Source organism: Microcebus murinus, chromosome 4 (assembly GCF_040939455.1).
Source record: "Microcebus murinus isolate Inina chromosome 4, M.murinus_Inina_mat1.0, whole genome shotgun sequence".
NCBI classification, from domain to species: Eukaryota; Metazoa; Chordata; class Mammalia; order Primates; family Cheirogaleidae; genus Microcebus; species Microcebus murinus.
Window position 1 is genome coordinate 19897630 of NC_134107.1, and position 15263 is coordinate 19912892.

General features: G+C 36.5%; 1 protein-coding gene across 1 annotated transcript; it reads left to right on the plus strand.

The window, feature by feature from the left end:
- Positions 1-1733, plus strand: LOC105884170 (BAG family molecular chaperone regulator 5-like). Its single transcript, XM_012787889.3, has one exon. It carries the CDS (start codon positions 165-167, stop codon positions 1506-1508), a length of 1344 nt encoding a protein of 447 aa, XP_012643343.1. The 5' UTR covers positions 1-164; the 3' UTR covers positions 1509-1733.
- Positions 1734-15263: the final 13530 nt, after the last annotated feature.

The window sequence follows — 15263 nt, forward strand, 5'->3', positions numbered from 1 at the left end:
CCGCTGCGGGGAGCACGCGTGAGAAGCTGCAGGGTCGGGTGGAGAAGTGCACAAAGGTGGAGAGGAACGTAGAGACGCAGGCTGCTGGGAGTAAAGACCACACAGATGGAGAGGGCTCAGAAGCTGGGAACCAATGTGCTTGTGAAACTGAACACGACAAAAGTATGGATATGGGAAACCAACATCCTTCTATTAGTAGGCTTCAGGAAATCCAAAAGGAAGTAAAAAGCATAGAACAGCAAGTAGTTGGCTTCAGTGGTCTGCCAGATGACAAGAATTACAAGAAACTGGAGAGGTTTCTAACAAAACAACTGTTTGAAATAGACTCTGTAGATACTGAAGGGAAAGGAGACATTCAGCAAGCTAGGAAGAGGGCAGCACAGGAGACAGAGCGTCTTCTCAAAGAGTTGGAGCAGAATGCAAACCACCCACACCGGATTGAAATACAGAACATTTTTAAGGAAGCCCAGTCCCTTGTGAGAGAGAAAATCGTGCCATTTCATACTGGAGGCAACTGCGTAACTGATGAATTTGAAGAAGGCATCCAGGATATCATTCTGAGGCTGACACATGTTAAAACTGGAGGGAAGATCTCCTTGCGGAAAGCAAGGTATCACACTTTAACCAAAATCTGTGCAGTGCAAGAGATTATTGAAGACTGCATGAAAAAGCAGCCTTCCCTGCCACTCTCTGAGGATGTGCATCCTTCTGTGGCCAAAATTAACTCTGTGATGTGTGAAGTGAACAAGGCCAGAGGCACTCTGATTGCACTTCTGATGGGAGTGAACAATAATGAGACTTGCAGGCACTTATCCTGTGTGCTGTCAGGGTTGATTGCAGATCTGGATGCTTTAGATGTGTGCGGGCGTACGGAAATCAGAAATTATCGAAGGGAGGTAGTAGAAGATATCAACAAATTATTGAAATATTTGGATTTGGAAGAGGAAGCAGATACTACCAAAGCATTTGACCTGGGACAGAATCATTCCATTTTAAAGATAGAAAAGGTCCTCAAGAGAATGAGAGAAATAAAAAATGAACTTCTCCAAGCACAGAACCCTTCTGAATTGTACCTGAGCTCCAAGACAGAATTGCAGGGTTTGATTGGACAGCTGGACGAGGTAAGTCTAGAAAAAAACCCCTGCATCCGGGAAGCCAGGAGGAGAGCCGTGATCAAGGTGCAAACCCTGATCACTTACATTGACCTGAAGGAGGCGCTTGAGAAAAGAAAGTTTTTTGCTTGTGAGGAGCACCCATCTCATACAGCAGTCTGGAACGTCCTTGAAAACTTGTCAGAGATCCAGGAAGAAGTTCTTTCATTTGATGGCAATCGAGCCGATAAGAACTACATCCGGCTGGAGGAGCTGCTCACCAAGCAGCTGCTGGCGCTGGATGCTGTGGATCCGCAGGGAGAAGAGAAGTGTAAGGCTGCCAGGAAACAGGCGGTGAAGCTTGCCCAGAATATTCTCAGCTATCTCGACTTGAAATCCGATGAATGGGAGTACTAAAATACCAGAGATCTCGCGTTTGATATTGCTTGTTTTGCACTTTATATACACTTCTATGTATTTATAGAGACCTTTCAGTTCATTGAGCCTAAATGTGATTTATACGTGCATATTTCAATCTCAGTATTTATGATTTAAGCAAAATTATATTCAGTATCTCTGCTGCTTTTGACGTTTCAAAACAAATATCATTACAGCACATTAACTTTTCCATTTGGATCATTATCTGTATGATGTGGTGTGGTTTGTCCTTTTTATTTTATTTTATTTTATTTTTTTGCGTTTTTAGTCAGAAAATGAAATAGAGGCAGCTTTTGTAATTAAATGGGTTGTGCAAGCATTAAAATGCAGATATTTCAGAATCTAGAAATAGACATAACCTTACATAATACTAGAAAAATTATGAGAAAGGGGAAAATTTTGGTGAAATAGGAGTAAGGTCCAAACACAGAAGTAGTAAAATGATATGTTTTATTGTACTAAATAAAGCAGAAGAGGTTGTTTTTTTTTTTGCTTATAAGCCTTATTGGTCCCACCCAATTTAATGGGGTAGGGGTTTTTTTTTGTTTATTTGGACCATATGTTCTTTTATAAACATTTTTGTTTGAAAAACAGTGTATTTCTCCCATACTCTGCATTTTAAAGGGGGGAATCTTGTTTTTGTGTGCAACATAAGAAAATTATGAAAACAAATAGCCAAAAATCCCTTGAGACTACATTGAAGAGAAGGGATAAGGTACCAGCTATTAAATACCTTCGAATTGTTGTTTTTGTTCATAAAATCTGAATTTAATGATTTTCCTAAGTGAGTAAATAGTAAGGATGGGAACATTTAAATGAAGCTAATAGACCATTTAAAAGGAAAACAAAGGAAACACCCATACCTGTAGTTGGAGAATGAAAACTGGAGATGAGTTACCAACGTCAGGTTACACTAAAGCCAAGCAAAAACATCTGAATGTAGTATGTAGGGGTTTTTCGTCTGTCATTCAAAGCTGGATATTGGACATACTTGTTAAACATACCCAATGGCTATTTTACAATGTGTGAGAGCAGAAACCGTCAGTAACTCTGAAGGACCAGGTCTTTATAGCTTTTCAGAGGAAGTTAGCTGTTAAATACTCACATCTTAAATATCACCTGCTGGAAATTAAATGCTTGCTCTGGGTACTTGCTGAAGTCCTTAGCTCGAGTTACTGGCACGTAGATGCTTCTCTATTGCCTGAAAGAGCCATTAAAGTCTATTGTGCATGAAGTTTTTGTTATTCTGGTAAAGGGTATATGTATTTCTGTAAATACTTTGAGGATCCAATTTTACAGCTGCCTGCTAATGTGAGCAAAAGAATTTCCCAAAGTTCTGAAGTGCCTTAGTAACATGTCAGTCCCAGTATTATAACTAACAGACTATTTACCTCTAGTCACCTTTTACAAAATAATCCTGTTGGAGCACATCTTTTGAACTAATGTTATTCTCTTTCAGAGATATTTTGTAACTTTCTGTAGGGAAATTGTCACTTTAAACAGCTAAAAGTATGGTAGATAAAGGAATAGATGATAAAAGCATAGCCCTAAACAAATCTCTACTTTGTCTCTGGGCGTTGCCCGATCATTAAAAGCCCTTGATATGTCTTTCCTGCTTAGAAATGTTCTAGAAACATTGGATAGTGGGGTCAAAGGGCAGGTGGGGTCAAAGGACCGCCGCAAGCTGTCAGTGCAGGTCATTGGAATTCTCATTTGGCCAAAGTAGTTTTAGGATTGCTCTTCTGTATCACAATTTTAGAGTGCTCTTAAAATCCTGAAGAGTTTTTAAATTAGAGTCCTGCATAATCATACCACTGGGAAATCAAGGTTACACTATAATCACTTCAGACATATCCTTCACCAGGTTCTACTAAATTTTTAATTTCATTTTTGAAAGCTAATGTCAGCATTCCCTTTAAAAGTGTCCATTCTTCCTTGAAAGTAGATTTCCCCTGTCATTCTTTTCAAACAGAAAAGTATTTTGTGTGACTTTTGTAGAGACATCTCGTACTGCTAAACTTTGAGCATCTCATGTGAGTGCAGAATACTGAACTCTTCCACAGTCGTTGGAGATTTTTCACAGGGGTTATTTTGGTCGTTGAAATGATCAAATTGACCTTGAGTGACTGTTAGGCATGGCTTTTTTTCCTAGTTTCATAGCTTTTTTCCTAGTTCCTTGTGCTAGATTATTCTGTTCCCCTAATGAACCCTGGTGACACCGGATCTAGCTTTTCTCATCCCCCGTTGGGAGCTGTTTGTGTTAGTATGGGCTGCTGCATGTACATTTTAAACTGGGCTTATCACATTGTATTGTATTTTTGTGAGAATCTGTACTGCAAGTAAAACCTACTCCCCAAAAATGTGTGGCCTTGGGTCTGCATTAAATGGTACAATCCATGTTCATGCAAAAAATGGCTGGGAATGTTTGCTTTTTGCCTGACATTCAGTCAGTATCGCTTTCAGATCATCCTTATCCAACCAGATTAGCGCCAATCAGCCTATGATGAAGTGGTTATTAAAATAAATGTAATGACCATATCTACGAAGTACAATTTAATGCTTTATTTTGCTAAAATGCCTGTATATTTGATATAATTTAGTATGTTTGAGAAGTTTAACCAGTTTTTCTCATTTGTTTTGCTTTGCCAATTTTTATCTGGTTTTTGAGGGTCTAAGCTTATTCTGTATATGCTGGGTTTTTTGAGCAAAGCTTTTCAGCTTTTAACTGGTCAGGTATTTTTCTTTTAAGAATAATTGGAGAAATATTTGCCATTGATTTTGATGTATAATACAGGTGTGTTTGTTCAGTGTGTTGGTTCCTGTCTTCTATTAACTGTATAACTATTGTAACAGTATGTCTTAAATAATTCAGTGTTACTTTGAGATATACATATTAGTATACCCTTAATTATTCATGAAATAAAACAAATCTCTTAGCTTATCTTTGCCATGGAAAAACATAAATAAATAAATAAATAAAATAAAATAAAATAAAATAAAATAAAATAAAATAATGAAATCACCTGTTGGGTACAATAAACACTGCCCTGGTGATAGGCACACCAAAAGCCCTGACTTAAGCATTATACATGGTATCTATTTTACAAAAACATTTCTACTGCCTTAGTATTTTTTGATTTTTTTTAATTTTTTTATTTTAGCACATTATGGGAATACAGGTGTTAAGGTTACTTATGTTGCCCATGCCCCCCTCCCTCCTCGAGTAAGAGCTTCAAGCATTTCCAATCCCCAAACGTTGCACATCTTACTCGTTGTGGTTGTATATACCCCTCCCCACTTCCTCCCTTGCCTTAGCATTTTGAAATTTAAAAACTCTTATCTGTAAACAGGCAAAACTTCAAAAGTGAACTGGAATTTCAATTGACTCTACCAAGTGAGTGAACTAGGCAGACACTCACTATGGATAGATGTACTGAGCAAAAGGGGGAAGGAGCATCACTCCAAGTATAGAAGCACGACAAAGAAAGGAGATCTGAAAATCACTATTTTATGGGTTGATGGAAAAAAGAAGGCTCTAAATAATCACATAAGAGATCAAAGATAGCTCCTATAAAATCCTTTTGGGATTTATATGGTCAGGGGAGCCATTTTCACTTCTCCCATCTCTGCATTCACGTCTGAAGCTTCTTTTTTATTCCTCCTCACTTCCCACTTCCTTTCCCACCCTCTGGTAACCATCATTCTACTCTCTGTCTACAAGAGATCAATGGTTTTTAATATTCCGCTTCCACAAGTGAGTGACAACATGTGAGATTTGTCTATCTGTGCTTAGTTTATTTCACTTAACATGATGTTCTCCAGTTCAATCCCTGTTGTTGGAAATGACAGGATTTCATTCTTTTCTGTGGTACATAATATTACATTGTGTATATGTACCACAATTTTTTATCCTTTCATCCACTGATAGACAATTAGGTTGATTTCATAGCTCGGTTCTTGTGAATAGTGTCACAATAAACATGGGAGTGCAGATATCTTTTCAATATACTAAATTCTCATACTTTTGATATATACACTGCTGTGGGATTGCTGAGTCATAGGGGCCTTCTATTTTTTATTTTTTATTTTTTTTGAGGAACTTCTATACTGTTCTCCATAGCAGTTGCACTAATGTGCATTCCCACCAACAGTGTACAAGGGTTCCCTCTTCTCCACATCCTTAGCAGAATTTGTTATTGACTGTCTTTCTGATAAAGGCATTTTAACTAGTGTGAAATGATATCTCAATGCAATTTCAATTTGCATTTCTCTGATGACTAATGATGCTGAGAATTTTTCATATATTTGGGCCATTTCTATGTCTTCTTTTGAGAAATTTCTATTCAGAGTTTTCCCATTTTTAATCAGATTATTTGCTTTTTCCTGTTGAGTTGTTGAAGCTCTTTATATGTTCTAGTTATTTTTCTCTAGATATAAGATCATATCATCTGCAAACACACATAATTTGAATTCTTCCTTTCCCATTTCGATGTCCTTCATTTCTTTCTGTCATCTGATTGCTTTATCTAGAGGATCCAATGCTATGTTAAATAACAGTGGTGAAAGTGGGCATCCTTGTCTTGTTTCAGATCTTAGAAAGGCTTATTGTTTTTCCTGATTCAGTAGGACACTACCTGTGGGCTGGCAATTGATGGCTTTTAGCATGTTGAGGTAAGTTGCTTCTATGCCAACTTTTTGAAAGTTTTTATCCTGAAAGAATGCTGAATTTTACTGATTGCCTTTTCAACATCAATTGAAATGATCATATGGTTTTTGTCCTTCTTTCTATTGATAAGATGTATCACAAAGACTGTTGTATGTTGAACCATCCTTGCATACCTGGGATGAATCCCACTTGATCATGATGAATAGTCTTTTCAATGTGTTATTAAATTCAGTTTCCTAGTATTTTGTTGAGTGTTTTTGCATCTATGTTCATTAGAAATATTGGCCTGATAATTTTCTTTTTATGTCATGTCTTTGGTTTTAGTAGCAGAGTTATACAGGGCTCATAGAATGAGTTTGGGAGGAGAGGATTCCCTCCTCCTCATTATTTTGGAATACTTTAAGTAGGATTTGTATTATTTCTTCATGAAATGCTTGGTATAATTCAGCAGTGAAGCCTTAGGGTTCTGGGCATTTCTTTTGGGAGACTTTTTATTACTGCCTCTATCTTGTTACTTGTTATTGGTTTATTCGGGTTTTGAATTTCTTTCTGGTTGACTCTGAGTAGGTTGTATGTGTCTAAGAATTTATCCATCTGTGGTAGCTTTTGTAATTTATTGCCATAGTGGTTCATAGTAGTCTCTAATGATCCTTTGAATTTTTGGAATTTGCAGTATCGGTTGTAATATTAACTGATAAGACAATTTTAAATCAGTAGGAAAAACTAGAATATTGGATAAATTCTGGAAAGAAAAATTGCTATCCCACATCTGCCATTTCTTCTCCTTGGCTGTGGCTCCCTCTGTCTCTGTCCTTCTCTTTTCTGATTTAATATTTAAAAACAACTTACCCTATTTTTCAGAACTGTACAAAAATAATGCTTCTGATATCATCTCCCTTACTCCACCTTTATAATCATATTTTTATTTTATATGTTTTTTTTTTACTTTATATGATATCTAAGGATATTTTTGTTTTATTCTAATCTGCTCCTCTAACAAAACACATAATAAAGGATTAAGCAAACCAGGACATGGAATGAAGTAGAAGATGATGACTGTGGCTTGGAATGAGAACCAGAGTTTCAGAATGAATTGGTCAAATCTGTTGCTGAGTGCTATTTATAAAATATCACCCTGCCTAGGAGTGTGGTGCATATCAGGTGATTCTTCCATACCAGGACACACACATAAAATCTCAATAAAAAAAAAATAATAATAATGCCTCTTTCTTAATTCCACTGACAATTTAAGTGATGGTTCTTCTGGGCCATGATTTTCTGATAAATGATATTAGTTGTGCATTTTTCTGTGAGGTGTGAATAAACATATAAGTAAGCAGGGTAAAATGTTTAAAGAATAGATAAAGCAACAAATTGTTTGGTGTCATCCCTCTCTGAAGGCACATGAGCTAAGTTCAAGTTGTCCCTCAAGCTCCAGTCTCAATGCTATGGTTTCTTAGACTAAGCAGACCTACCCTAACTTCTTTTCAAATAATATGAAAAGAGAAAAATTCTTTTCCTCTAGGAATTGTATTTTTAGTTTTAAAGTCATAGAACATCAAGATCAGTTCTGAGGGGAAAAAAATATAACATTTTGATTAATCTATGAATCTTTACATACTTACACATAAAATGTTATTCTTTAATAGCACTCATTGCTACCCTAGTCTCCAAACAATGTATGTTGTCCTTATAGATTGATGCTGTCTTGTCCCAGAACTCAGCTCTTTTGCTCAGTAAATGCACAGGAGTTGGCTCTAAATCTGAGAATCCATCACAGTATATCTAGTACTCTATTCCTGAACATGAAGGAAAGTGAAAATATCTTTCAATAGAAACCAGAAGTTGAAAAAACAAAAGAAAAATACCCTCTAATTGATTAGGAACATAAAAGTTTTGCAAAGACTTGAGAAAGTCAAAGCACATATAATAAAACTGTGTCTTGAAAAATCATACTGATGAGAAATTCCCAAATCCTGGGAGAGTTGAGAAGCAATTGTTTAGGCTCATGATCCCTCGGGGAAATTTCTTTAAATTCTGTTAGGAAACCAAGGAGGAAACTATTGCTGCTTTATTTTTTTCCTGAGACTATGTTAAATACAGCACTTGATAAGCCATAGGAAACATTCTCTACCTGTCTGCCAGAGATGCTCTTTCTGTCTCTCCTAGATGTAGAAGGCTTAGAAACAACCTTCCTGTTTGGGCAGCCACCAAATGGGCTTTTCTGCTAGAGAATAGGAGATTACCATCACCAGAATTTGCAAGGAACTGAAAAATGGTGAGATTTATAATTCCAAGGTTTGCATTTTCAGACAAAATTTCAAATTATGAGGCAGTGCTTCAAAGTGTGGGTGTTGTGGTCCAGCTATAAGGTTCAATGCAATGCATGAGCCTATCACTTAGGAACTGTGTACACTTGGGCTAGTTACATAACCTTTCTGTCTCTTAGACTGCTCATACTTAATGAGGATATTAATATTACCAAGCTGATAGAAATAAAATAGTACATGTGGAATCCACAGAACAGCACTTGATACATAATTAGTGCCCATAAATAGCACTTGTTAGAATGCAAATTGGTGTTTGTTTGGGGGGAGAGGTGGTAGGAACACCTTAATAATTCAAGTCTAATGAAATTAGACCTATCTTGAACCTTTCATGTGCAAGTTAAATCCAAATAACTTTAGAAAAGCAAGAAGTCCATATTTTTGTCCTTTTTGTCTAATACCATGTTATTTATTCTTTGTAAAATAGTCTCATTTATCATTTACATTCTGATGCTCTCCCCATCCTGATGTTTTAGATTAAAAAGTAGATTTTTCTGTGGTTTAAAGGCTAAATAAAGAACACTGACATAATATGGTAAATTCAAGATTGGCTTGAATATATATATATATATACAGGATTATTGATGTAGAAGGAAGCATTTATTCTATTGATATAGACTAAAGCACTTATTGTTTCCACAAGGACACCCTAACAAATGGCACAGGGAAGGACGTTAAGGGTAAGAAATCTGCCTTACATTACAGAATGGAGTCTTCTGATTTTTTTTTTTTTTTTTTTTTTTTTTTGTTGAGACAGATTCTCACTCTGTGGCTTGGGTTAGAGTGGCATGGCGTCAGCCTAGTTCATAGCAAACTCCTGGGGTCAAGAGATCCTTCTGCCTCAGCTTCCGGAGTAGCTGGGACTACAGACATGGGCCACCATGCCCAATTAAATTTTTCTAGATATTTTTAGTTGGCCAATTAATTTCTTTCTATTTTTAGTAGAGTCGGGGTCTTGTTCTTGCTCAGGCTGGTTTCGAACCCCTGATCTTGAGTGATCCTCTCACCTAGGCCTCCCAGAGTGCTAGGATTACAGGCATGAGCCACCATGCCCAGCCGGAGTCTTCTGATTTTAACTAGGTCAACTTTATTTTCATAAGCACATTTGATTTCACAGATAGTATTAGGTTCCTGCCTCAGAATTGGTCAGGAAAATTTAAATTGCTTTAGTGCTCATTTGCCTGGTTTTGTCTCACCCCTAAAATAAGCTGAATCACTAAGAGAACAGAAGAAAAGATGGTTCAGGCATTGATCAGAAAAGACACCTGCACTCGAATGTTTATAGCAGCACAATTCATAATTGCAAGGCTGTGGAAACAGCCCAAGTGCCCATCAATCCAAGAATGGATTAATAAAATGTGGTATATGTATACCATGGAGTACTATTCAGCTCTAAGAAACAATGGTGATATAGCACATCTTATATTTTCCTGGTTAGAGCTGGAACCCATACTACTAAGTGAAGTATCCCAAGAATGGAAAAACAAGCACTAGATATATTCTCCAGCAAACTGGTATTAACTGAGTAGCACCTAAGTGGACACATAGGTACTACAGTAATAGGGTATTGGGCAGGTGGGAGGGGGGAGGGGGGCGGGTATATACATACATAATGAGTGAGATGTGCACCATCTGGGGGATGGTCATGATGGAGACTCAGACTTTTGGGGGGGGGGAAATGGGCATTTATTGAAACCTTAAAATCTGTACCCCCATAATATGCCGAAATAAAAAAAAAAAAGATACCAGGGGGAATGGAAAAAAGGTTTTTTTGTTTGTTTGTTTTTTGGTCTGTCTGCTTGTTTGTTTGTTTCTTTGTTTTTCAAATTCCAGAAAGAGTAAGAGTATAATAGTTGAGAGATTTAGGGAAATCAACAGAGCAATAGAGAGAGGAAAGAAAAGGATCGATAATTCTGACATTTGAAGAGACCATCCCAAGTTTCCAGGGAAAGGAATGTGCTTTGCTAGCCAGGCAAGGAATAAATCTTTTCTTGCTGAATAATAATCGTGGATCAAACATATGGAGGCTATAAGACACTTAACAGGGAGGGTAATTACAAGTAGGATTTTAAGTTATTCTTTTTCTTTGTAATAACAATATTTGGAGAAATGTATGCAAATGTGACTGATATGCCCACATATGTACATTTAATGCATCTAAAATTTCTTGCTTGAAATATAACTACAAAACATTACCGGCTGGGCAGGGTGGTTCACGGTTGTAATCCTAGCACTCTGGGAGGCCAAGGCAAGAGGATTTCTTGAACTCAGGAGATGGAGACCAGCCTGAGCAAGAGTGAGACCCTGTCTCTACTAAAAATAGAGAAATTAGCCTGGTGTTGTGGTCCACACCTGTACTCACAGCTGCTCAGGAGGCTGAGGCAAGGGGATGGTTTGAGCCTAAGAGTTTGAGGTTGCAGTGAGGCAAGATGATGCCACTGCACTCTACCCAGGATGACATAGTGAGACTGTCTCTCTCTCAAAAAAAAAAAAAAAAAATTTCTTATAGTGACAGTCTTGCTACTAATTCCTCTTATAATTCTGAATGTTATATATATTTCAAAGTTGAAACAGGAATTTTATTATTTTAAGAACAAATGATGCTATGAATAGTTTTATTGCAAAAACTGATGGGAAGGAAATAGTAGGCAATGTAGATAGTGGACATGAGGAGGTCAACTTCCCACTGTCACAGTTCCAAGAGATGCTGCAAGGGGGACCTAAGCAATCTGAGGTGCAGCCCCAGCATATTAAGGATGTGGCCATCAGGAACGACCAGGAGAAATATGGACAGGATAACCTGCTACCTAGAGGAGAATATAAATTTAACATTGATACCAAGTGAGTGCATAGAGGACAAGGAGGGCAGGCCCCATGGTATGGCTGTTTATGGAAAGTATACAAGAGCTTACAATTTTAATGTAAGATTCTGTGTAATATTACCATGTTAGTTCCATCTATGCAAATGAATTATCCCCAAATCCCACCTCTTTCTGAACTGTTTAGATGATAAAAAATATGGTATTGTGGTTTTTAAATTTGATGATTAATTTTGAATACTCTAATAATAATAATATATACATTGCAAATAAAAAGTCACTATAATTTCTATGATTCCTTCCAGATTATAGATTATATTTAAAATATCTATACAAATGAGCAATTAATTACAACAGTTAGTGTTTTTCACACTCATAAATCATAATGCTCTTCATATTTTACTGTTTTATATATATGGCATAATGTATTATTAAATTCTGATAGTCTGATTTGCATAACTTCTTCCTATCATTGAATATTTTAGATATTTCTCCATGTTCACTATTATAAATGACATGGCACGATCTTTCATTCTAAAACTTCCCCATCTCATTTCAGCTTCAGAATAAATGTTTACAATTGGGGTTACCAGTATAAAAAACATAAACATATTTAGAATTCTAAAAATACTTACTAATATGTTTTCTAAAAGGATTACATGAATGAAGCAGTTTCATTGCAATTTTCGAATGGGTATAATTAAAAGTTAGCATGATTTTAAAAACGCATGCTATATTCCTAGGACAAATTTGATTTTCTAGCTCGTGTTCTGTCCATAGGTATGCTGCTTAAAATTAATGCTAACATCAATATTTGATTTCTACTTTGCAAAATACATTAATAATAACTGTTTTTTTTACTTCCATGGGTCAGGCAGCTTTAACAAGTGTTACTATCTCTTTTATAGCCGAGGCAGCTGAGGCATAGTGATTTGTTCAATGACACATGGCTAGTACACAATGAGGGTGAGTTGGCTTGAGTTTTGCTAGCACAAATTGAACAATTTTTTTTCTTTTTAATGAACTTTTCATTTGGAATAATTTTAGATTAACAGAAAAGTTACTAAGAGAGCATAGCCACTTTACACTACTATTTCCCTTACTCTTATCAACTTAAATTACCATGGCTACATTTGTCAAGACTATTAAATGAACATTGACATATTATTCTTAAAGATGTATCAGATTTTATCCACATTTCACTAATTTGTGCACTATTGTCCTTTTTATGTTCTAGGACTCAATCTGGAACAACACATGGCATTTAGGGCAATTATCTTTCAAATGATTTAAAATCATAACCCTTGTGATCACAAACTGTGAGGATCCTCTACATTGTCAAAGTTTTAACACTAACCTTGGAAATTCCTTTACCTGAAAGAAGAAGGGTGGTTTTGTTCATATAAAGAATATTCTAATTCTAAAATAGTGTTCCTTTTAGAACACCCAGGATAAAGGAAGTGGAGCAATTAAGAGTTGCGTAATTATCCAATTAATATAGAGCCGTCTGTTCATTTCCACCCAATTAGGTTTTATTTGTGCAGTGAAGCTATCTGAACAAGAGTGGATCCTGGTAGGTCTGAGAGCCACAGTGATTTATTTAGGAATCATGAAGGATGTTCAAAAGTGTTGTACATTTATGAAATGTCACCTCTGTACTGAGACCAATCATACAAAATGTTTTACACTTGAAAATTTATAACAGGATGTGTAAAAACCATGTTGGTCATGGCAAAGCTGAAATTAGGAGTGAAGATGTTATCATTTCTTCTCTGTGTCAATGACTCTGGGAGATTGTTCTCACCACTCATTATGACCTTCTGGGCTTGTTACTGCATCAGTGTGTGTTGCCTTATCTGATTTTCACAAGAACCCTATCAACAGACATTTTTCTTGTATCCATTTACAGAAATGGCACCTTGAGGCTTTGAGAATTTGAAGAATTTTAACATGTTCTACCCCAGTAGAAGATCCTGGATTTGAACCCTAGTCTATGGGAGTCTGGAGCTGATGTTCTTACTCATTTCACTTCATTGTCTTTCCTCCTTTGGGGCAAAGCCAATCTGAGCACTGCTGGGTCATATATTGATATTTTTTGCTTTGTGATAAGTGGGTGTTGAATAATCCAAAACCTTACAGGGTTGAGTTGAACTCTTGTTTTCTTGGCAACAACTTATAACTGGCTATGGGGTTCATCATGCAGACACCAGTAAAGAATGACCATGGAGACATAATACAAATGGTTGTTTTAAAGTATGCCAAAGAACAGATAGTAACATACACAATTGTGTAGCTGTTAGTTTTATTAAGATTTGATTATTTCTGTTAACTCTAAGTGGCATTCATAAAAATCAGCATATTTGTAAGCCTCACAATAATTCCTGTTTTTTATTCACTTATTTTTTTCAGCAAAAATATATATGTTTATATATACAAATATTAACACAGGAAGACATTCATATGTGCTATTTCACTGATACATTTCAGTTACACGTATAGATGAGGAGACAATCATCCTGAGAAGCTGTGTCTACATGTGGAAAATAAAGTCAAAGTTCGGATAATTATCTGGATGACTCAGTCCAAAGCTTTCTGTGGGTAAGGTGGATGGTTTTATAAATGAGATAATAGTAACTACAATTGGTAAGGGCACTCTATCATAAGCAACATTTTCACATTTTCAAATTTGACCATCATTATAATCCTGGGAGATGAGCAGGTGAGCTATTAATATATATACACTTCTCTGCTTTATGATAATGTCAAATACATTTGAAACATGTATATCCTTAGTAGTTATACTGGATCAGACTTGACCACATTGTGTAAATAATTGACAAATAATTAATAAAACCGCAAAACTCTGTCCTATGTGGAACTTGCTCTCTTCCTTGCTGTGTGGTGGCCACCAATTTGTACATGTAAGTGTGTTGGACAGCTCAACCCTACTATGAGGTTCTTGCTGAAAAGAAAATCCCACTGCTTTCCCTGTTAATTCAGTGGGTGCTGGACCCAGAGGTTCTGTGTTCAAACCCCAGATCAAGCATCTGTTGTTTGCTTGAACTTAGCCTCTTTAAGCATGAGCTTCCCACCAATGAAACAAGGACAATAGGACGATCACAGACTGTGTTCCAGGCAGTGGGTCCTGAACCCTAACTTAGCCACCTTGACAACACTCTGATATAGGCATTAGTATTTTTATAAATTTCTCTTCTCATTTTAAAATGACAGATTAAAAATAAACTCAACACTGAGTGCATACTTGTTATGTATTACGTGTACAGCTTGACATTTTCCACAGATCATTCTCTTTTATGAAGAGTGAATTAATTCCTTTAAAGGGCCAAGGGTCTCAAGTAAATATTTCAGGAGAGGCCATGATTTTGAAGGGGCTTTTAAACTGCATGTCATTTTTTTCTGCTGTTTGTAGGTGAGGCAGTCTCCAGCTTAGGATGTCATTCTGGTCACCCATGCTCCAATTCCATGCCAATGGCAGGCGTCACTAATGAAGTACAGACGTCCTTTTCTCATAACTCAGATGTGCCTTCAGATGCCTCTCAACAATTCACTGCAGGAAGCCTCCAGTAAATGATCAAAGCCGTCACTTGAGATGAAAACTATTTCTCTTCTTTACGTCCTGTGAATGCATTCCTTTACCTATATTGAAACTCTGGCTCCCTTAAGGCATTCTGTAATTTATCTCCACCTCAATTCTGCCTGACCTTTTACTAGTACCTTCAACAGTTTCGAGTTTTGTGTTCTCAGTGATGACACCAGTCACTCAGATAATTTTGTATGTGGGTGCTGCAAAGTTGTTGATGACTATAATATACAACTTGAACTGAAGCAAATTTTTCATCACCATGACTCCAGATTCTACGTGATCACCACTGTTGGAGGTTTCACCTTTTCATTGGAAATT